Here is a 22711-nt window from a genome sequence, read left to right on the forward strand (position 1 = left end):
GATAATTGCAACAAAAAGAACTCCTCTGATGAGCCTTTATCTCCCCTTTTTTATGCACATGCCAGAATTGATACAGTAGTGGAGGCAACGACAAGAGTTCCGACAACCTTAGCTTTAGTTTAAGCGATCTGTCCGATGGGTCAACAACGAGGTGGCCACCATCTTTACTATAGATCTCATGACAACCACCACCATCCATGTTGATGTTGACGTAATTGCCGAGCAGCAAAAGGGCCATTGTTGCGTATGATGGTGGACATCGTGGCATCTACAACGAAGGTGATAGTCACCTTACTACTGACCCATTGGGCGGATTACTCGACTCGAAGTTGGGGTGAGCGGTTGTCGCTCCCCCTCACTACCGCGTTAATTCTGATATGGGCATAAAAAAGGAAGATGGGGGACTCATCGAAGGAAGAGTTCTATTTACCATGATTGTCGTCGACTAAAAAGGAAAGCTCTAGAAGGCCAACAGGTAAGCGATTATTAAGCTCTCAATGGACGTATTCGATAGTGGTAGAAAAACATGGATCCCGACATTCGATGTTGAGTACATCATCGTACTCATCATCGATGTTGTTGCTGAGTAGTCCTCACCTCTCGTCATCACTTTTTCATCTACAACAGTCACCCGCGGAGCCCAATGGTGTCATGATCCGTTATCATCGACGTTATCCACCACCACCAATTGAAATATTAACATTATCTTTTTATCTTTTATGTGTATATTTTTATTAGTAAAATCGATTACGTTAGGATAAATAAATCTAGATAGTTTAATTATAAGAATATCAAAATAATTTTTTAAAGTATATATAAAAATAACTAATTACATGGGTAATCTATAAAACTAACTAATTACGTGAAGAAAACTAAAATTTAGGATGCCACATCGCTCCGAAAGATTTTAGTTGTGAATCATCTCTGGCACAGAGGCGAGAGAAACCGGTATCAAAGGTATCACTCTTTCTCAAATGTGGCAGAGACGACGTGTGAGTCGAGTCCATGAAACCGACCGCAAGAACTCGCGATTCAACTCGAAGGAGGTCCGCATCTGAACCGGCATCAATTCGCTCGGCTTAATTCTCAACAATCGACCGGTTGGTTCACGGAAGCCGGAAGTCCACGAGACGCGGAGATACAGGGAGGGAGCGAGGACTGTGGAGATAGCGGAGTGACGAAGCGATGTCGCCGGGGATGATCAATGCGAACCCCATAGTGCACGCGAAGAAGGAGAGGATCACCCGAGCGCTCGCTCGGAGGATGTCCGTCCCGACGACGCCCTCGTTGTCTTTTATAACCTTCGTCCAACTGATTTCTCTGTTGTTTTCCTCTCGATTGCTGTTGTCGGTGCTGATACCTCACCCAAACGCAGCCGATTCTGTCTCGAATGCTGTTGTCGCAACAAAGCTCTCAAGGTTCTTATACAGACCTTCCGATTCATTTGTCGGAGAAAGCTATCTATCATCGTATCTACCCATTATTGTATTGTATGCCTGAATCGATGAGCATAATGATCATGTATTGTTGGATGCATCATCAAATCCCTCGTGTCTGTGACATGATAAGAACACATCTCCATGCATGTACATCAGTGAAGAGTGCAAGCTGGTGCATGGCCAATCATCCTATTCGTTAGATGTGATCTACAAATTCATCTTTCAATGCCTGCATGAACCATCTGCATAGATAATATCATGAGCTAACATTTTCTTCCCACAGGTTTTTCCTTTTTTTTCATTCTATCAGGAGATGATCAGATAGGATTCCGTATAGTTAATCCTAGTGAACACATCTCCGACACCTGTGACCGCAACTAGCAAAGCCGATAGCGATCGGAGAGTTGTCTCGGCTCCAATTCCAGTTGCAGGAGATCTCAGATCTGCGATCTAAGATCTAGGATATGAGAGCGACCGGGGAGGGGTCCAAGAGCAATGATCGGGGGCTCCGGCTCTTGCTTCGACTCCGAAAGTGGGTCGCGGACAATAAGTTAATATTTAGTCGTCATTTGTGTGAGGCTCACGAAGAATTATTCGTTGTGGGTATGCCTACACGGTTTTGCCCTTTCGAGGTTTGTGAGTCTTAAAAAGCGTCTCTAAGGATAAGGATGACTCGACGGACTTATAAGCTCTTGGCTCCCCTACTTCTCAATCAATATAAAACTAAATACTCTTATCAATGCTCTCCCCATAGGGGAGCCAAGGGATCATGACCCTTCTAGCATCATAATGTTGATGCCATCGATTGGGAATCGGCACAGTTTAATTCTGTCTCGAAGGCACAAGCTCATCTAACAATTGTGCAAGGCGATAGGAGTCTTAGGAATGTCTAGTTGAAGTGATCCTAAGGTGACCGTCGAATGTCGAGATGGTTTTTGAGTCAAACTGACGGGGTGTTGGCCTCCTTAGGGTTCTAGAGATGAGCTAAGGTGTGTCTTGGCTTCATTAAGAACCCTACACAAGCGGTCAGCGTTGAGGGGATTTCCTAACCCGATCCCTCCGATTATAAAGTTAGTACGAGTAGAGTAGGAACAGTAGAAGTTTTACATCGAGTCTCCTCTTCAGACCTTGGGGACCGACTTTTATACCTAGGTAGCTAGCGGAGGGAGACCGACTGTTGATGGGGACCTAGCGTGTATGCCCTCTTGAGGCTCATTTATGCAAATGGTCGAATGGTACGGTTCCTTATCATATGTCGTCAGTGAAGGATGACTACAGAGGCATCGCTTATCAGCACTGGCGACCACTCAGAATAGGCGAACAACGATCGATCGTACCAGTCGATCGAAGAAGGGGCAAACAAGCTTTTTCACAAGGGAGTTATTACTCCCGACGATCGACGTGTGTCGCCTTTCCCAAAATCATAGTATGGTGGGGGCAGAAGGTTCTTGCCTTGTCATCTACCGTTATGACACGGACTTAGCTGGTTTTGCCTAAGTCGTGCGGCACCCTTGCGTGTCCGTCCGCAAAGGTCAGCCTCCCCGAAGTCTCCCATTGTCCCTTAGGACCACCAAAAGAGAGAACGGGTTAGAGAAAACGCCTCAATCGGGATCCACAAGCAAACATGTCCGAAAAACACTTCAAAGACAATGCAAATTACAAATAGACTTTACAAGCTCTGAACAATGGCACAAAAAAGGGTAAAATGGTCCATTACAGACCGAAAAGCTCTCGCGCGTGTCCACATGACACAACCTTTATTTACAAGCCTAAAGAGGCCACCAACCCAACTAAAATGGGACTATTAAGCCTTCGGCCGCCCCTCTACATGTTGTACAAGGCATGAACATGCCAAAAGACACGGACACACATAAGCATTACATCGAACATCTTGTTTAGAAGTTTGTCCGTGACATTCTCCCCCACTTATCCCTTCGACGTCCTCGTCGAAGCCTTTGTGAACACTGCAACTCTTCGCCTTTGCTGAGTCTTCAATCTTCTGCTCCAGCTGCAATGCACCTCCTGGCTCCCAACTGCTCTCCGCTGCTGTTTCTGAGTAGTCGAACCTTTGATCCGCCATGCTGCTTCAACTCGCCAATGACTCTAACTCTGGTGTGGGGTTGGCTGAGTTGTGTTGATCCTCATTGATTCCTGCGGATCTCCCAGATGAAGGAAAAGACCATCCTTACTGCGCCAGTCTCTCATAAATTCCACATGCTGCTCGAACTGGGTGGATGCTTGTTGGAGCTTTAACGAGCATCGTCTCGCAAACTTCTGAAGTTTTGGGTCCTTCCTCCACAACATCTGCTCATTGACTCTTCTTTCAGTTAGTTGTCACATCCAAGTAGGTTCGCATCACTTCCGCTTTCGATTGGCATTTCGTTGGGAAATGAAGTGGACAATCTACTCTCAGTAGCACTGATCACCATTGGTGAGGATTTGACAACTGTTGTCTTCCATTCTCTTCGAAGGGTCTTTGAACTTGTGCAGAGCTCCTCTGCTGGATAGATAAGAGAATTGGGGTACTCGGTTTCGCCCATTCTCTTAAGAGTTGAGAAGGCAAAGGTTACTTGACTTCGCCCGCCTCCTCGAGGTTGTACTTCATGCATCGAGCTGGTTACTGGCCTTCGCCTGCTCTTTGCTCACATTTCTGAAGCACTTGAAGTGTTTGCACTCCTTACATTGAGTTAGTTACTGTGATTCACCTTCTCAATGCCATTGAACTTCTGGAATGCAGGAAGTTTTCACCCCAACTTGGAGTAATTCTCTGATAGATGAGGTCGCCTCTGGGATTGTACCGTCTTCTCCATCAACCCTGCCGCCTACTCCACTGAGTAGCAAAGGTACATCACCACGTACTGCTTGCTTCGTTCCTTGGTCGTGCACTCTTGCATGACCCGAAGTCCTTCACTTACGGCTATCTTGATGAGAAACTTGTTGACACTGGTCTTATGAAGTTCCTCGGCCTCTGCCCTTCAGCCTTGTCTCGGTACTTGGAGATTGCCTCTGCATGCTCCACCTCCTCGGCCCCTTTCACGACCAAGCGCTCTCCCTCCATGAGAGCAAGGGATCAATGACTTTCACGGAAGTCCCGCCTCTGCGGTACCATGGCGCTGCCATGCCCATGGCACTACTATCCGTCGCCTCGCATCTACATCCCTTTTCTTCACAATCAGTAGATATGCCTTCGTGACACTCCTCTGAGTCCACCTCCATTCTCACTGATTGCTTGATTTTGGGTAGCTAAGTCCCTCTGGACTTGTCGTCACTTCCTCGCCCTTTTCGACCCCCTGCTTCAACACCTCTGTGTTCTCCAAGCAGCTCTCCTTTGGTCGATGGAAAGACAGACTGCAACTCCCATGCATGGCCTCTGCCATCGCATTATAGGGTCTGCACCGATTCTGTTCTCCCTAGCTTCCTTGGTAGCAACGTTCGCTTACTCGACCTTGTCCCCTGACTTGTCGGGCTCCCTTAAGCGAATATGAGCTCTGGAGCAGTCCAACTCTCCAGCTGCTTCGATCATACCTCTGCATGATCAAGTCCCTCCATGGAACTCACTGGTACTTGCATTCGAACTTTTTCCCTTAGTGGAACATAGCCCCCATATGCTGATGACCAAGGTTTTCATCCGATGCAAAATTCGATGCACGCCCGGAAGACCCGCCTCTGCGGTACCATGGCCTTCACTCCTTGAATCCATAGCCCTTCTTGCCGCCGTGTTGTTCACCGAAGTGGAGCTTCCAGTAGCTCCCGATCATACCTCCATATGATCTAGTCCCTCCCGGGACTGTGTCGTGTGTATCGCATTGCCACGAACTGTTCCACCACGATCCGCTGCACCATGTCGCCTCCTGGTGACATCTCCATTGCATTCTGATCCTTGTGGAATAAACTCGAATTGTGAACCCTCCATGTGTGGCCTCTGCCAATACATCGCAGGGTCACCTCCACCTTCGATTTTGTTCGCTCCTTTGGCAATCGACCTTCATCCACCCACTCTTGGGTCACACCTAGATGAAGCACTGCTCTAGGACAGTCCGTCGCCTAGTAGCTCCCGAAGTCCACCGACTTCGCTGTAATTTATGCACCATTGTCTGGATCCTGGGCCTCTGCCCCTACCAGCACAATCTCCGCTGCGCACTGCTTCCTTCATGGCAACTTGAATGGCAACACTGTGGCATATTCTTCAAGAGTACCCGCCTCTGCGTCCTCTTGCCCTGTGCTAAGGCCTTCTGAACCCAACTTCGCCTCCGCAAATTGAGTCGCCTTAGTTCCTCCATTAAATGCTCCTCCGAGATAAGGTGCATGTGCCCAAAAGCTCCCTTCGTCTTTGGCACCATGCAAGATGAGTCCACTCCGTCAGAATGGAGGACCCATGGAACAACATGATCCTGCTCTTGCCTCTACAAGAGTTCATGTCCTTGACCTCTGTCTAAGGAAAGCACTGTGCTTCTGCTCCATGTTCCAACTTCTCTGCTGGCTCCCTTCATGTGGCTTGGGTACTTCGCCAAGTTACACCCCAGTTGTTCCGCTCCTCGTTTTTGCATTGAGTCGATAGTGGCCCTCGCGCCCACCATTCCACGGGTCAGCCCTCCCTTGAGTCCGATCTCCAGATCGACTCCAAGTGTGCCTTCATTTAAGTTGCTTTAGGTTGCTCCCCCACTTGATCTCGCAATGCATCCACCAATGCATTCTCTCGAGCGAGATCATGCGACAACTCCTCGCTGCTTGCTCGGTCCATTGAGCTTCGTGGAGTTGTTGTTTGTGAGGTACTCCTCCTCAACATGTGAAGTCCGTCTCACATGATTCTCCCTCTGGAGTGCCGAGACTTATCCCTCCTGGATAACTGTCCTGTTGGAGCAACATCTCTCTTCGTTTCGGAGACCACCATCCCCTTGGACTACTCCGATCTGCTGAACAAATTGTGTATTGTTCTGCCTCTTGCAAACGCACTTGCTAGATTGCGCCTCCACGTCAATACAGCCACCGCTGCACCCCTCCAGGCCTAGCAACATGCTGAACTCGTTGCACACTTCAGCCTCCTCCGGACGTATCCTTCGCATGCCGAAGAGAAAGTTTCAATGCTCCATGGCGCCGAGTCTCGACCGCCTTGGGATGGCCACGAACAATCCATCGTCCGCATACAAGCCCATGCATGAGTACCGAATTCTTCGAGTTAGCAATTCCCCTCACCTCTGTGAGTTTTGCACAACTCTTTCGGTCGCTGAGCAACTCATTCCACTTTGCATGGTCTCGTCCTTTGCCAAGCGCCTCGCTTGCCTTGAGCACCATCAAGTAAAGTTGTCAACGTTGAGCCGTAGCTCAAACTCAGCCATCCCAACCTTTGTGCGCTCCGTATTCTTCCAAGCTTGCATGTTCTCGTGGTGCCTCTTGCGCGAAGGGTTGGCCATTCCCCTGAATGCCAATGTTAGATGCCCGCTCCTCTGAGTGACTCTTTTCCCTACATCTCCATGCCTGTTTTCCCTCAAACGGTCGCGCGTGTGCTGACTGCACTCAATGCAGCCCCGCTAGGTCCCCCACGTTTGCATGTCAAGTGTTTCTATGAGTGCTTGTCCCGCTCTGATACCATATGACACGGACTTAGTTGGTTTTGCCTAAGTCGTGCGGCACCCTTGCGTGTCCGTCCGCAAAGGTCAGCCTCCCCGAAGTCTCCCATTGTCCCTTAGGACCACCAAAAGAGAGAACGGGTTAGAGAGAACGCCTCAATCGGGATCCACAAGCAAACATGTCCGAAAAACACTTCAAAGACAATGCAAATTACAAACAGACTTTACAAGCTCTGAACAGTGGCACAACAAAGGGTAAAATGGTCCATTACAGACCGAAAAGCTCTCGCGCGTGTCCACATGACACAACCTTTATTTACAAGCCTAAAGAGGCCACCAACCCAACTAAAATGGGACTATTAAGCCTTCGGCCGCCCCTCTACATGTTGTACAAGGCATGAACATGCCAAAAGACACGGACACACATAAGCATTACATCGAACATCTTGTTTAGAAGTTTGTCCGTGACAGTTAGGAAAGGGGAGGTGGGCATTTCTCTATCCACGTTAGCATCCTAGTGATAGTGAGTTGGCAGGCTAGTGATTGAGTAAGAGTCGCAATCAGGGAGGGCTTTGGGAGATCTTAAATTAGAAGCGATGATTGGCTCTCGGCTTTGAGAGTGCGTCGAAGGAGGCATCCGAGGAGGGAAGGCAACAGTAGGAAAAGGGGAACGACTTCAACGGTTGCGAGGAAACGAAGCTTGATCCTTGGTGGTATTGATCTTTCTAAATAGAAGAAAGAGTAGCTTCCCTCTCCTATTTTTCTCTTTCCTTCATCAAAGTTCCCTTACACTTTTCGCTACTCGTTCCTTCATCAGAGTTCCTTCATCAGTGTCAAGGGAACTCTGATGAAGGAAAGAGAAGAATAGGAGAGGGAGGAAGCCTTGCTTAGAAGCAAGGAAGCTTTGATATCATGTAGAATAGATGAATATATTATGAAAGGGATTGATTTCATTCATTGAGGTAATGTGTATTTATATAAGTTTGGAGGGAGAGATTTTTCTCGATTCAATTTACGTAATCAAATCAATCACTCAAAATCTATGATTAGGCAAAGTTCAACCAATCAAGTTCCGAGAAACTGAATACAATAGCAAAATCTACCATTGAAGTTGAATATTGAGTCATCGTCACCACTGCTATAGAATTTAATTGTGTCACTAATCTACTACACGAACTTGACATCATCTCCCAATCTACTCCCATAATATATTATGATAACGTCGATGCTACTTATCTATACACTAATCTAATATTCCACTTACACATAAAACATATTATCATCGATTTTTACTTTGTTAAAGATCAAGTAGTCACACATCAACAACGTGTTTCTCACGTTCATATTTAAGACCAACTAATAGGCTCCCTTACAAAGTCTTTCGCTCGTAAGATATTTTAATTACATTGTTGGTATCTTTGACAAAAACCCACTCTTGTAAAGGCATGAAAGAAAATCATGACAGAAGTAGATATAGAATAACATCCGATAAAAGATCATGATAGAAACATACCATCCTTGTATTCCTTATATCTTCAATCAATTTAAAGATCAATCATAAATTTAAATAATAAAAATTTTAAGTACATGATTAAAGAATATATATATATATATATATATCACTTCATTCAATAAAATAACTCTTTTTACCTAACGGTCATACAGAAAGCTCTATGTTGCTTAACCAGCTATTCTCGTCCCAACGAAAGAAGAACGTGACATGGTGGTTTTCGACGAGAATGGGAGTGTAATAATTTCTATTCGTTTATTTTTATTTACTAGCCTTTGATTAGTTCATTAGTTATTATCCAACTGATCTTTCATAGAGCTTGAAAGTTTTATATCAACAACCATCAATAACTATTTTGACTTGAATTGATAGGAGAAAAAACCAGATGTATATTAAACCCCCCCAACATACTCTCTCATGCGCAAAATTAGATTAGACTTGCGTCAGTCAAACCCATAACTATTAGAAAGGACGTGACGTATACTAAACTCTCATCTCCCTCTACTACTAATGCATATGTAAATACACATAAGATCTAAAGAAATCTCTCTAATTCTATCCAACTCATCAGAACAGGTAAACTGTACTTTTCAGTGTCCTCATCCTACTACTATGGTGTTTGGCCCCATTGCCATAACTTTAACGATTCATACTACAGATAAAGAATCGAGATCTTCGAGGTAAAGTCCATCAAATTAGTCGAAACGGTGGTTGGGATGAATCCTTCAAAGCTAAAAGATGTCATGGCTCCAATAGATGGATCAACACAATCCATGGGGGTTTTTGGCTGCTAAAACAAAAAAAAGGAGGAGACGTAACATCGACACCGGCATTTCACCGCCCATGCGACGACACACCACCTCTTACAAGACCTCCCACTTCCTCAGCCGAAGAAGCTTTGCGTGCAAGCTTGGGAAGAAGTCTTCCGCAAGGAGAAGGCCTCTTGCTTTGCTTGGAATGGAGCCAAGGCAGACGCGGACGCACTCATGCAGCAGCTGCAGAATCTAGCGTTCGAGATAAACGTCCCGGTTGAGTAAAAGATGGCCCCACGCTTTTGCTGTGAAATGGACAGTTCACCCGGAAACAAAGAGAGGAGTCACCTACCTGCGTCGGTGAAACAAATAACCATCACGCTGATCTCCACCGGATATCTCAAGGTGAAGGCCATGGAGAACTCCACGGTGCGGCGACAAGGTTAACAGGAGAAAGAAGAAGAGTGTGTCTATGGCGAAGCGACCGGATTTTGCACAGAAGCTGTTGGATGACATCAGGAGGAGGAAGGAGAAGCTGGGATATGTTGCATCGTCATCGGGACAGCAACCGGCGCAGCCACCTGCTTCTGGTATGTTAAAACATCCGTGAGAGCAAAATGGCGAGCGGTGGATGAGTTAATCTAAGCATATGACATAGCTCGACCTTTCAGTATGTATACATTACCTGATTCCAGTTTGAATGGAAGAGAGACCACAAAACAAAAAGACTATTTATTAGAACGTTTAGTTCATCAATCGACGGGCATTTAGAAATATTAATTTCTTGCCTCCCCTTTTTCTAACTTGATTATTATTATGCTCATCGTCTGCTCCACTCTCTTAATTAGGTTTGAGATGGACAAAGAAATTTAAAGTTCCTTATTTATTTTCTTTACAACTTTAATTAGAGGTTTTCTACTATCATTAGAAATGTTTTGGGTGACATATTAATTATGAGCATTCTTTAGGCTAATTGTTGACAAAACCAACCTACTATAGTTTAAGCTTTCTAATTTTTTTTAAATATAAAAAAATTGATTTTATCCAAAACTTTCTCCCTCGAACCTAATTAAGAGTTGCTAGGATAATTGCATAATCTTAGGAGTTTCAAATAAAACAAAAGAACTCAAATTTGCTTAGATAAGAATCCTAGCTATTCACTCACAGACTTACATTCGGTGAATGGGGTAGACAGCTTCCTCCATGATCCGTTTGAACAAGATACTCTGAAACAAGGTCTTCTGAACAGAACTCTTAGGAGGACCTAAGATCCCTTCATCAGACGAGCTTGTTCTATGCTTGAAATAATTCTGCATCTGTAGAAAACAAAAAAGTCATTTTATGACAAAGGCAACGAGCGAGCATTAGTGCCACCGCATTAGGAACCAAATCATGAGTAGCAACAGCATGATCATGAAATATCCTAAAGAAACAAAGCAACAGCAAAGTCTACATTCGATCAGCGCCTACCTTCGCTGTTTCATTCCATATTTTGGGCATAGATGCAGCAGCCTTTGCAACAAGAAATGCATATCAGTGCCATTTCCAGCATAATAACACAAATGATGATATTTTTAAAAGATCTCCTATATATCCCTGGCTTGAGAATTATATGTCTTGCGTAGAAAAGGTATGAATCTTACGGTTGCTCAACATGTTAATCATCTTCTTTGAATAATATTGTAGAGTATCATGTCAGCTCCCGACGGTCGTCCAGAGGAACAGGAGACATAATGAAGAAGAAGAAGAACTATGCAAGTTCCTTAAACACAACTTTTTAAATAATGGAATATGTTCGGCTGTATGCACCATTCAGTGATGTTATTTTTGTTCTTGTTGGCAGAGTTTGCAGAGCAGCAAGAATCCGGTCAGCGCACAAGTGACGGAAATATGGTTCAGCACCAAACATAACAAAACAGCTGCTCCTCAAGTTGCTTCACGGGAGATTGTTCCTGCTGGAAGAGCCACAAGCATTCAGAATTCTGTCGATGTGTCAATGGCACTAGCACTGGCACTCAGTAATAGTGGAAAACTTCATTACATAGCTAAATTTGGTAACGAGCTCATTCCACATAGTGGATCTATATATTATGCAGGAACTGCAAATCAACACTTGTTATACAGCACGAAACATCATGCCGATCGATATCCTTTTTTATCCAACTTGCAAGTCGGTGAAATATCAAAAGGTGTTCAGAAATTGAATAAGATCCTCGAAACCTTCTCCGATAGGACAAATTTTGGAAAGGATTCAATTCAGATTGGAAGAGAATTGTTGAAAGGGGCCATAGATTTGGAAGAGTCGTTGAAAATGCTTGCCACCCTGCAGGAGGCTTCAGATTACATGGTTGGGTCTCAAGGGAGGCAGATCAAATTGCTCGAGGGTGTGGAAGACGATGAAACATCTGACGTCAAAGACAATCGGAAGGCTCTAATGTACAAGCCCAGAATTTCTTTTGATGGGTCCATCAACCATTTCTACAAATTCACCAAAGCAAATGATGATACCATAATTCAAGGGCAGAGAAAAACGCCATCATCTTCTATCAAAAAAAGTATAGCCAAAACAAATTATAGTCAGAGTTCATTAGATGCATCAACGCAAGTCGCTACACACAAACAGTCTCTGAGTTGTGGTCCTGGATCGCTGCCTAATTCCTTGTATTCAGGCATTACACACAAACAAGGCCATGGTGGTGAACCTGGAAACTTCTCAACTGGTAGTGGCAAGTTCTCTGCTTCAAAGAACACCAAGCAGTTGGATCCTAAAAGCCTGGTGAGCAGCAGTGTAAGAATGCCAAATATTGTTGCTAAACTTATGGGCCTTGAAGAACTTCCAATGCCCAAGGCTGAGGGGAAAAAAGTTGAAGGAAAGAAAGAACCGAAGTCTAAGAAAGAGATGGTGATAGGTCAGACGTCAATAGCAGATGAAAAAGTGAGAAAAGAGAACAAGATTCTGAATGAAAACGGTGTTGACGAAACTAAGGACAAAAGCAGCAAGGAGAAGACAAATTATATACGGAACATGACTCCATTGTCAAATCATGCACCAAAGAGGCATCTTGAAATCAATAGGAAGATCGAGAACATCGACATAAACCACAGTTTAAAAGAAGGGATAGCCAAGAAGAATTTGGTACAACTGAGAGAAATGGCAGAAAAAGAAGAAGAGAGAAGAAACATATCTGAATCAGTTCGCCAGCTTATCAGCAAATCAAACCAAGAAGGTGACCTGCAAAGGACCAAAAAGAAGCAACCGTCCATCAGCCATGATGAAACAGCTGGCAATAAAGATAAATGCATGAACCAAAAGGACAATGGCCAAGATTGCTTAGCTCTTCCAAGCACTCAGACAAACACCCGAGGGTCATTGCAAAAAGCAACAGTCAAAGTAAAACCCAAAAATGAAGTTTGTGAAATTGCAAAAGAAAAAGAGCGTGCTACAAACATCAAGTTGAAGGCCACCGCAGCAACAAAAAGTGAACAGAAATCTAGGAAATCTACCGAGAAAATAAGCATGCATAAGATGTTATCTAGCGGCACAGTTGTAGCTATAGAAAGAAATTCAGAAAAGGATAGAAATGTAGAGCAACCAAAAGGACATGCAAAGAGCAGTCATCAAGAGATGCAAAACACACTGGAGAGAACCTCTGCCTATGTTGAATTGGATAGAACGTCATCACATAAGAACTCTGAAGATACGAAGCTCTTACAGACATATTCAAGAACTGATAAAGAGCTGCCTCAAATTCTGGTGAAAACATTGATGAAGCCTGTAAATTTTCCAACTGCAAAGAAAGTAGATACAGCAAACATGAAAGTTCAGAAAGGTGAAAGACATAAAGTTCTAGGGGACAGTTCTGGATATAATAGAACACAAAATGAGAAAAGACAGCAATCATCCTTCTTACATGATCTGGAGAAGAGATGGAAAGAAAGAATCAGTAAAGAAAAAGGAACAAAAGTTAGCTTTCATGAAACAAATTCAGAACAACATCTAGAGCAGAAAACTAAATCAACCTTGGTTTCAGATAATTCTTCAGTTGATGCTGGCAAAGACAATGAAGTATTAGAAGAGGAGACAGTTGCGGAGACCAATGTAAGTTATCCTCTCTCCAATCATTGAAGCAACAAAGTCGATCTGCATTGACTCTGAGCGATGAAAATATCTCTTTTTTGCCCTATGATAAAATAGATCAGTTAAAACCTCAGGCAAAGTAGAAACAAAATCTATCACAGAGAAGAAAACAGATAATCTTACTGATTCATTGTGAATTCATTTTGCTGGAATAATATGAAAACCTCATTATGGCCAGGACACAACTCCATGAAGCTTTTGCACTATATTCTGTTTATTGGCCTGCTAGCATCTCATACATTTTTCTCCCAGGATGATGACATAATAAAATCAGCTTTGGAGGCTTTACCAGAGCAAGAAGCTTCCATCAGTGTAGATTCAGAACCACAACCTTATAACAACAGGGAAAAGCTGACAGAAGGTAACTTAAATATTGTAATTGTTAAACATTGTGTGTGTGTGTGTGTCTATATATATATGCAACATGCAAGCCCAACACAATCAATCTGAATTTTGAAAATTATCATAACAACAAAATTAGAAAAAAAAAAAAAGTTTAATGATTGTATGTAATCTCTTGTTGCAGATGTAAATAACGACAGGCAGCTTAGCAATTGTAATACCCTAAATCAGATGAGTCAGGCAATATCTGAAGTAAATGGACAAGGTTCACTTACCAAGGATGAACATTTCCTCATGCAACTTCTGATTAACAATCAGCATTTCCGCAACACAGCACAAGAAATTTTCAAAATTGATATTCCAGTTGGTGTTCTACAAACGAGCAACCAGGCTTGTCCAAAAGAGGAAAACAAGTTACTTTTAGACTGTGGATATGAGTTACTGAGGAGAAAAGGGAAAAGAGAGGTTACCTGTGCCATGACAAGGCCTCATGCAACAGGGGAAGCTAGATACCTGGATGCACTGGTGAAGGAGTTGAATGATGATCTTGAGAGTCTTAAGTTCCCCAAAGAAACTACATATAATGATGACATTGCTGAATTCCTTCACATGATGCTTGAAAGAGACATTGAAAATAGTAAACCAGATATAAACTGTCTGTGGGATATTGGTTGGAACAGCAGTATATTTGCATCAGTTGAAAAAGACGAAATTGTAAGGGATATGGAGAAGCATGTATTGAATGGACTCATCAATGAGCTAGCTAGAGAGCTAGTCGATGCAACCATCAATGTTTCATAAAGAACAATTCTGAAAACTGCTTCATGCTTTGCATTAATATTGTGGAAATCCAAAATTGCTATTTAGTGGTGTAGCAAGAAAAAGGTTCCCATATATGACCATATGGAGAGTATATGTTTCAACCTAATATCAACCGCTTTCCTACAGTCAATTAGTGCATTCAGGGAAAATCTAGGGTAAAAGCAGCATAGTGAAACTTTCTAACCATTTTACAAACTTTTTTTAAGTACAGTCAGGAACCAATCATAAAAGTGTAGAAAATTACATGATAGGAACAGTGTTCTCATTGAGGTAAAAGGAAATATTGATCTTAATGCATAAATATCAGCATTTCTCTGATACAAATTATAAAAAATAAAATAAAATAAACTTTTCCACTAGCATAGGTCATAAGATTTCCTTTCAGGGATAATACTTTATAGCATAGAATATACATCATTAGCATAGCAGTTTGCCCACTTTACTAGATATAAGCTGGAGCTATGTCTAGCACATATATCTGAATCAAAATTTTCAGCTCCAAAGAAAGTATTAATATGCTTCAGAAAGGTGCCATAAGGATCACTAGTAGGCTTCATCTTCAACCAGCCTTCTTTGAGCTGAATATTATTTGTTACCTTCTTATGTTGCATAGAGCTCAATGGCTGCAAAAAATTCATGTAGCCGAACCCAAAATAGTTGGGACATTATAGCTTTATTGTTGCTAAAACCTTGCCCATTTCCACCTCATAAATCTTAAAGTATGATTTTAGAAATTAAAGGGAAGATCCAAGATGCAGTGCTAGCTTTCGGAACCTATGATGTAATCATGTGGGACCGAGAAAAGAAAAGCTTGATAATGCGATCTGTGTTGAAGTCATGCTCTGACAGACCTACAGCTGCTCTTGGACACGCACCGCCAGTCGTATGCATGATCAATGATCGAGCACAAAGACTGCCAAATCTTCAAAATGAGCCATAAAGTTGAGTATTATATTGAGTCGTTGTCAACATATTCTACGGCTTCAAAAACTGTAACAAATGGCAACTAACAAGAACAATTAGGCAAAGCATGAACGTCACCGAGGGCATTAGAAATCAACCAAAACCACGCATACGAAACAACAACTTGACTATCCCTGTCGAATTAGGTTTTCTTGTGAATCCAACCAATGGAGAACATGTAGACAGCGAAAAGAAATTTCGTATAAAATCACGCAGAACTTAAATCGAATTTCACGAACAAACAACTTGATCAGAAATTCATAACAGGCGCATTTTGTACCTTAAATATCATCGTCAAAACTAGAATTCACGAAGCAAACAAAGAAAAAGAGAACGAGAATAAACTATACCCTCAACAACTGAACAATTGTAACCCGGCTCATCCATTCAAGATCATACAGCAAAAACAACCCATTAAACGATAGCACTAACATAAAACAACAACTAGGGCGATGATGAAATGAGATGATCGTCCGAAAGAGATCCAATACATTAAGCAACAAACCCTCATTAAAACAACGAAAATTAAATCCTCATAACAGAGATGATGGACACCGAAGGAATCGACGAACGAGGTGAGATTCCAAGATCAGAACGAAACCAAGCGAATCTGGGGGTCGTCATGGCGCGTGACGGACCGCTTCGCCCCCGATCGCCGTCTGCTTGAAGGCTTCCGGAGGCGATGTCACCTGATAGGGTGAGAGCGTTTATGGCACCAAAATCACAAGATTGCCACCGGGTCGTTCTAGTCATGATCGGGCGATAATGTGGGGCCGCTTAGGCCATCCAACACAGAGATTGGACCGTTACCTGGGCCTGGTTGGTCCACGGTTGACCGCCGGGTCCAGGTTTGCACATGTTTTGACTTCTTGTTGTCAAAGTCTCACACATGTTCACTTCTTCGACATATGTGTAGGCAAATTTGGGCAGAAACCAAATGCTTCCATCCTATATCTATCAGTTCATTTACAACAGAGCAAAACAAAGACAATTGCATAAAGCACAACATCCTCCAATTCTCCTCCTCTAAACATTTCCTCTGCAAATGACCAACGAAATCACTCTGCGAGCAAATCAAACTAATGAAAGACCTTCACTTATTGCTAGGAACAGAGCCCTCGAGCGGAGCCGTCGTCTACCTTAAATTACAGGCTCAGGAATCATTGTCCTCGAAGAGAAACCATGTCCTGTCTCCTCAGAGCTGTGGAAGAGCTCTTTGTCTTTGGCTTTCAACAGGTCTCATTTCGCCAGAGAGTCCTCCACTGCTCGGTCCACTGTATTCGGCACTGTACTCGGAGCTCGCAACCACGACCCTCCTGACACGGTTCCCGTTGGATGTGTAGGGGCTCGACTCGTAGTCGGAGCCGGAGCTGAAGAGCGTGCTCTGCCCTGGCCGGACTCCCTCGTTCAAGTCCTCGAGTGACACGTCGCCTTCCAATGCCCTCACGATCTGCAATCCTCTCGTCGCATCAGAACCGGTGTGATTCATTTCATGCAACAGAGGATCTTGGAGGAGTTTGGTGATCTCACCTGGCTCATCTTGGGTCGTCGCCTTGCAGAATGGCGAACGCCGGCGGCGGCGCATGCCACCATGCGTGCCATCTCCATGGGATCGTAGTTGCCGCCTAAGCGCGGGTCAGCTAACTCGTCGTAGTGTCCTTCGGCCAAAGCTTGAGCTAGAATAGGCCTCGCCTGTTCAAACATGCGCGATGAGCAAAGTACAACCACGAGCATTTGGCAGAAGAAACAGTATATAATGCTGTCGTAGCACACTGACCCAATCTATCATGGAATCGTCCATGAAGTCGTCCGAGTTGTCGACGGGTCTTCGTCCAGTTATCAGCTCAAGAAGCATCACTGCGAATGAGAAGACATCGGACTTCTCTGTCAGCTTCCCACTCGACGCATACTCAGGAGCCAAATACCTGTGTTCATCAAGGTGGAAGAACATATTAATGGAGTTTGCTCGACTCTAATTAATGCTATCCTCTTGCAGAGCATCTTGCTCACCCGAATGTTCCCATGACACGGGTTGAGACGTGAGTGTAATTGTCCGACGACAGCTTGGCCAACCCGAAATCTGCAACCTGGATATGTTTTATACAGGATTTATGTCTCTGTACGCAGTAACTTAAAGGTCCATTTCATAAGAATAATCATTGTTTCTCTAAACTACAATTCTGATGCTCTCTTCTTGGTTTTTCTACAGATCCTCTTGCTGTTTCTACCAGCATTATTCAAAGAAAGATGAAAGCTGGAATGTCCTTACCATGGCTTCAAATTTGAAGTCCAGAAGAATGTTGGCAGACTTGATATCACGGTGAATGATTCGAGGGTGACCTTCATGACATGATTCGGAACAAGGTTAGACGTTGCAGTGTAGGAGAGGAAGAAGGAAACGCATTCAAATTACTCACAGTCCTCGTGCAAGTAAGCAATGCCTTTGGCCGATCCCAGTGCAATTTTGAGCCTCGTCGGCCAGTTCATTACTGGGAGCCCCTTTCCTGCAATAGATAGCAGAAGGTGACCAAGTATCATAAGAGGCGTATCATACATGATGCCGAAGTTGTCAAGAGCGAGAGCTAACCATGGAGGTGGTGCTCAAGAGTCTTGTTGGGGACAAACTCATACACCAACATCCTCTGCGAACCAGCACTGCAGTATCCGACGAGAGAGACGAGGTGGCGATGGTGGACGCGGCTAATGATATCGACCTCGGCCTGGAATTCCCTCTCTCCTTGCCCACTCCCTGACTTGAGCTGCTTCACCGCAATGTCCTTCCCGTTGGGTAGAACTCCCTTGTGGACGTACCCGAATCCTCCCTGGCCCAGCAGATTAGCATGCGAGAAACCATTTGTTGCAGCTGCGAGCTCCTCGTAGCTGAAGGTACTTTTGTTGAACCCGAGTGCGACGATGGGAGAGGGAGGTGGCAAGGCAGGCCCATGAGGCCCTGAATAGGCTGAGCTAACTTCGCCGCTGCTCATCATCGTCGGACCTGGCTGAACATGCCACCCTCCTCCTCCATGGAAGGAACCGGGAGGTGGCGGCACCTTAACTACATGGTCCATACCCTCGAGTCCATTGTGCCAATTCGGGTGCGGTCCATTGCTGTAAAGCCCACTGTCTACAAGCATAGATACGTAGTCATGAGAAGTACATCAAAACATTGCAAAGAAGATACTTTATATCATGAACAACGATGATGACAGACAGGAATTGGATCAAAGGCTTGCTTCAGTTACCGTATCCTGAAGCATTTGCGTAGTACTTCATTGGATCGTGAGACTTCCTCTTCTTCTTCTTGGAGCAGCAAATGCATGCGATGATCATGAGGACAAAGAACATCCCGATTCCTGCCACGACCCCTATGATAACTGGCAGATTCGCGTCAGATTGGTGGCGTTCGTTTGAGTGGGATGATGTTTTCGGATGTGAATGTTTAAGGGAAGGTGACAATTGTTTTGAAGACGACGATGACTTGTGTGATCGGGATGGAGGAGGCGGAGGCGGAGGCGGAGGCGGTGGCGGTGGCGGGGGTGGCGGCGGCGATGATGAACGATGAGAACCATCTGAGTCAGACGGCGGAGGAGGCGAAGACGAGTTATCATCCGAGTCAGGTGGCGGCGGAGTTGTGCTATCGGTTGGAGGAGGTGGGGAAGCATTCGAAGACGTCGGTGGAGAGGATGACGAAGACGAATCGCTCGAGTTAGATGAAGAACCATCCGGCGGCGGAGCAGAAGACATTTTTTGCGGAGACGGAAGCTAAGATCCAAAGGACTCACCACTCTCCCTCTATCAGAGAACGCAGTATATCAAGACCACCTGCAAAAAGACTCCATGATCAAAAGGCATCAAAACAACAAAGAAGATAAAGCCGCTGCGGAGCGCAATGAACACACGTGACCACATACGTATCCTGTTATCTTCCTTGGAACCTCCTGTAATGTCAGGAGAGGGGAATGGTTGTCAGAGAAGGGCGAGGGAGGAGAAGGTGCGTCGAGCGTGTGGCTTCGTCCTCCTCCAAACACCACCGCTTTAATGCTTGGAATGCAGTGCCATCCAAGTAGCAAACCCAAGATAAGAAGGCTGGAACCGAAGCGAGAAAGGAATGGGATAAACAGAGTAACAGAAGAGAAAGAGACAGATACGAGGAGGAAGACAAACTAGAGAGAGAGAAAGAGAGAGAGGAGCGAGTGAAGACCCTTCAGGTTCCCAGTTTTAGCTGACCGGAAGCCTAATATTGGCCGGCTGTAAACTGCTTCCCGCGCGACCGCTCGACGTACGTTTTCCTTGGCACGTGCGATCGTTGCAATCTCAACGTCAAATGGTTACATTTTCCTAAATAGAATGCTAAAACAAAAATGGCAAATTTGCAAATATATATTCCTCTAAAGTAAATAACTGTTGTTTTCACTACTAAGTTTAACCATATAGATTATGTGTGAATATGTGTAATGGTGATTAATCTTCATCATCTAATTATTAATTATTAACTAAAACCCTAAATAATATTATTAAGATTATAAAAATTAATTTTTGGTATTTAAATATGTCAATGTTAAATGATTATATATTTTTCTAGAAGAAATGCTCAAAACATAATGTTGAAACAAAAAAAAAGGCAAATTGTTTCAACATTATTTTTTGAACATTTCTTTTACACATTTAAGTACCTAAAATTACTTTTTTATAATCTTAAAAAACTTAATGATTTTGAATTATATTAATCTTATTTAGAGTTTTATACATATTCCTGTAAAATCTAACATCCTATACATGTATGTATAGATTTGATTAATCTCTGTTAATTTTGAGTTAGATAGTCAAATAACGTTAATACACTTCAAAAACTCATAATGTTTACAAAAACATTAGAAGCATTTTAGGTATATAAATGTGTTTCTAATTCAAGTTAGTTAATATCAATTATAATTTTGCACAATAAATATTTTACTTATCTGAAAAATCTTTATATTATATATATATATATATATACTTGAGAGGAATAAATGAGAAATCTCCAAAGAAATCAGACTGCAGCAAGAAAAATATAACCCGTAGAAATCCTCTGTTTGTTCTACAAATTCCATTCATGTCTCCTGTTGGGTCTCATATTATCAAACAGATGCAACAATTCCGAATCAATGTCAAACAGAAAACATTTTTTTCCAGCGACAACAAGTTCTTCAAGCCACAGCCAATGCCTTTTAATTGTTGGATGAAAACAGTCAGCTTGCTGAAGAATAAAGAGAAGAAGAAGACCGAAGTATTGCAGAACGGAAAACACCTTTTCGTTTGAGTATCCATTCAGCGCTGCACGCGGCTGGAAGTAGAAGCGCCGGCGGGTTGGCTTCTGATCCCCCTACAATGGATTTCCAAACATATGTATGGAGATATACGAGTGATGAAGATAAATGCTTTGGATGATTGAAAGAATAGAAATATTGGATGGAAGAGAATAGAATGGCTGAAAGTGTATGATGATTTGACGAAAACAAAGTGTAACTCCTCACACATATCATTAAGATTTTGCATCGGCAACACCAAATAGCAAGACTAGAACTCAAAGCCCGCATCATGGAGAACCCACGAAAGCACGCAAAACTTTACGTCGAACACTTGTGGATCAAAGACGTGAGGTCACATAGATCAAGAGCTCGTTACCTCTTCACATGCAGTAGAGTGGCTGTGTAAGGCACGAACTCGACGCTGAAGGTGGCCGGCGCGTCGACCACGAGGAGCCTTGTCGCCCGGCCGGCCATGTCGCGGCCCAGGATGTGCCTCTGACCATCCCACAGCAGCAACTCCTCGTCCCCTTCCATCCTCAGGGGCTTCAGGTTGTTCTCTCTCGACCCTGGCCCGAAGCCGAACGCCCCCCGTAAGGACCACGAGTCGCTGTCGGCCACCATCACCTCCACCATCGTCGATGACTCGGGCGTCGATGCCACCTTCGCGTACGCTACGCTGAGCTGCCCCTCTATCACGCCGATCTCCCACCACGTGACGCCGTCGAGGTCTCTTTCCGGCCTCTCGAACCCCCACCGCTCCTCATTCCTGGGGTCGTACATGAGCACTGTGTTCATGGTCGTCCGCCAGCACGCTCGCCCGCCGACCACCACGCCAGACCCGGGCAACAGCCGTCCCAGGCGCGGAGTCCACTTCGACGTAGCCCACCGCCACTCGTCGGTTGAGAACGTTTCCAAGCCGCAGACATGATGTAGTCTATCGACTTGAGGAAATGCGCACACGACACGGAATTCGGAGACGCGGTTGGACCGGGGCGGATCGTCGATCATCAACACCACCTCTGTGTCGTAGTTGTGCAGATTCCTCGGCATCGGGAGACTGACCCACACGGCGGTGGTGGGGTTGCAGACGTAGTACATCAACGAGAAGCGACCGCGGCAGCAGAGGAGGCCCCGAGCGGAGGCCTTGACGGCGACCGGCTCAGGGAGGAAAGAGAGGGAAGGGTCGGGGAGGGAGGCAGTGGCGTGGCAGAACGCGGCGTACACCACCGTGCCTTGGCTGCTCTGGTATAATAGGCCGGAAACAAGGCGGGGAGCGGCGGCATGGGCGTGCACGAAGGAGTTGCTGGAGATGATGCCGTTCCACCGGCGGGAGACGCAGCGGAAGCGTAGGAGGGATTTCGCCGGGAGGAGTAGGAGGATTCTATGGACAACCTTCTGCCGCGTCATCCCCTCGTAGTCGCGCCCCCACTCTGCCGTCTCATCCCCTCTGCCGTCATGGTCGTCGTCTTGCATCGCTTCTTGATGGCCGACGACTTTTCGCGTCACTTCTTGATGGCCTTGTCGTCTCCGTCTTTTTCTTGCATGAAGTTCTCGCGGTTTCTCTCCGTTACTTAGACGAGTGATTATATATATATATATATATATATATATATATATATATATATTAGTCAGGTAGACAGATCCGATGACTCAACGAAGGCTAGTATAATATGACAAGATGATGAACTAAGCATTAGAGCGATATGATGATTTGGGATCATTGTTGAAGGGGATATAGGTAATTATAGAACATTATGGTTTTTCAAGTACTTGATGAATGGATCAATCTCTATCCTGAGGTAACCCGTCTTGAAGTGAGCTAAGGCAATATAATATCCGTATCGATACAAGGTGACCCCTGGCCTCTCCAAACCCTTTCTCAACCCGACA

General features: G+C 44.4%; 3 protein-coding genes and 1 long non-coding RNA gene across 26 annotated transcripts; 1 reads left to right on the forward strand and 3 right to left on the reverse strand.

The window, feature by feature from the left end:
- Positions 1-9175: 9175 nt before the first annotated feature.
- LOC108952933 (uncharacterized) lies at positions 9176-16250 on the reverse strand. Of its 23 annotated transcripts, none has more exons than XR_010513149.1 (12): positions 16135-16250; positions 15422-15560; positions 14219-14322; positions 14024-14139; positions 13530-13737; positions 13289-13449; positions 12917-13056; positions 10912-12500; positions 10739-10780; positions 10442-10584; positions 9621-9855; positions 9176-9520 (listed from the first exon to the last, which is right to left on the reverse strand). It is a non-coding gene; the product is annotated as an uncharacterized LOC108952933 (long non-coding RNA). The 23 variants fall into 23 exon arrangements; XR_010513147.1 differs by having other exon boundaries at positions 16106-16241; XR_010513151.1 differs by having other exon boundaries at positions 15422-15492; positions 16089-16239.
- LOC103983562 (uncharacterized) lies at positions 9725-14597 on the forward strand. Its single transcript, XM_009400796.3, has 5 exons — positions 9725-9858; positions 10955-11022; positions 11112-13367; positions 13659-13767; positions 13933-14597. Exons 1-5 carry the CDS (start codon positions 9741-9743, stop codon positions 14547-14549), a joined length of 3168 nt encoding a protein of 1055 aa, XP_009399071.2. The 5' UTR covers positions 9725-9740; the 3' UTR covers positions 14550-14597.
- A 478-nt stretch (positions 16251-16728) lies between the features above and the next one.
- Positions 16729-19277, reverse strand: LOC135675035 (proline-rich receptor-like protein kinase PERK4). Its single transcript, XM_065185294.1, has 9 exons — positions 18994-19277; positions 18776-18909; positions 18121-18657; positions 17951-18037; positions 17803-17873; positions 17544-17620; positions 17311-17458; positions 17064-17225; positions 16729-16983 (listed from the first exon to the last, which is right to left on the reverse strand). The coding sequence occupies exons 1-9, from the start codon at positions 19275-19277 to the stop codon at positions 16729-16731; spliced, it is 1755 nt and encodes a 584-aa protein (XP_065041366.1).
- A 1368-nt stretch (positions 19278-20645) lies between these two features.
- On the reverse strand, positions 20646-22292 carry LOC103983741 (F-box/kelch-repeat protein At3g23880-like). Its single transcript, XM_065185147.1, has one exon. It carries the CDS (start codon positions 22226-22228, stop codon positions 21194-21196), a length of 1035 nt encoding a protein of 344 aa, XP_065041219.1. The 5' UTR covers positions 22229-22292; the 3' UTR covers positions 20646-21193.
- Positions 22293-22711: the final 419 nt, after the last annotated feature.

The sequence above is a fragment of the Musa acuminata genome, chromosome BXJ1-5 (assembly GCF_036884655.1).
Source record: "Musa acuminata AAA Group cultivar baxijiao chromosome BXJ1-5, Cavendish_Baxijiao_AAA, whole genome shotgun sequence".
Classification (NCBI taxonomy): Eukaryota; Viridiplantae; Streptophyta; class Magnoliopsida; order Zingiberales; family Musaceae; genus Musa; species Musa acuminata.

Excerpts from the sequence above, each read along its gene's own strand:
- LOC135675035 (XM_065185294.1), bottom strand. The coding sequence starts at position 19,277 with ATGTCTTCTGCTCCGCCGCCGGATGGTTCTTCATCTAACTCGAGCGAT. Across the intron at positions 18,910-18,993 it reads AAGTCATCGTCGTCTTCAAA|AGTTATCATAGGGGTCGTGG; the intron begins ACAATTGTCACC and ends CGCGAATCTGCC. Across the intron at positions 17,874-17,950 it reads TGCTTACTTGCACGAGGACT|GTCACCCTCGAATCATTCAC; the intron begins GTGAGTAATTTG and ends CATGTCATGAAG.
- LOC103983741 (XM_065185147.1), bottom strand. The coding sequence starts at position 22,228 with ATGACGCGGCAGAAGGTTGTCCATAGAATCCTCCTACTCCTCCCGGCG.
- LOC103983562 (XM_009400796.3), top strand. The coding sequence starts at position 9,741 with ATGGCGAAGCGACCGGATTTTGCACAGAAGCTGTTGGATGACATCAGG. Across the intron at positions 11,023-11,111 it reads TGAAGAAGAAGAAGAACTAT|AGTTTGCAGAGCAGCAAGAA; the intron begins GCAAGTTCCTTA and ends TCTTGTTGGCAG. Across the intron at positions 13,368-13,658 it reads AGACAGTTGCGGAGACCAAT|GATGATGACATAATAAAATC; the intron begins GTAAGTTATCCT and ends TTTTTCTCCCAG.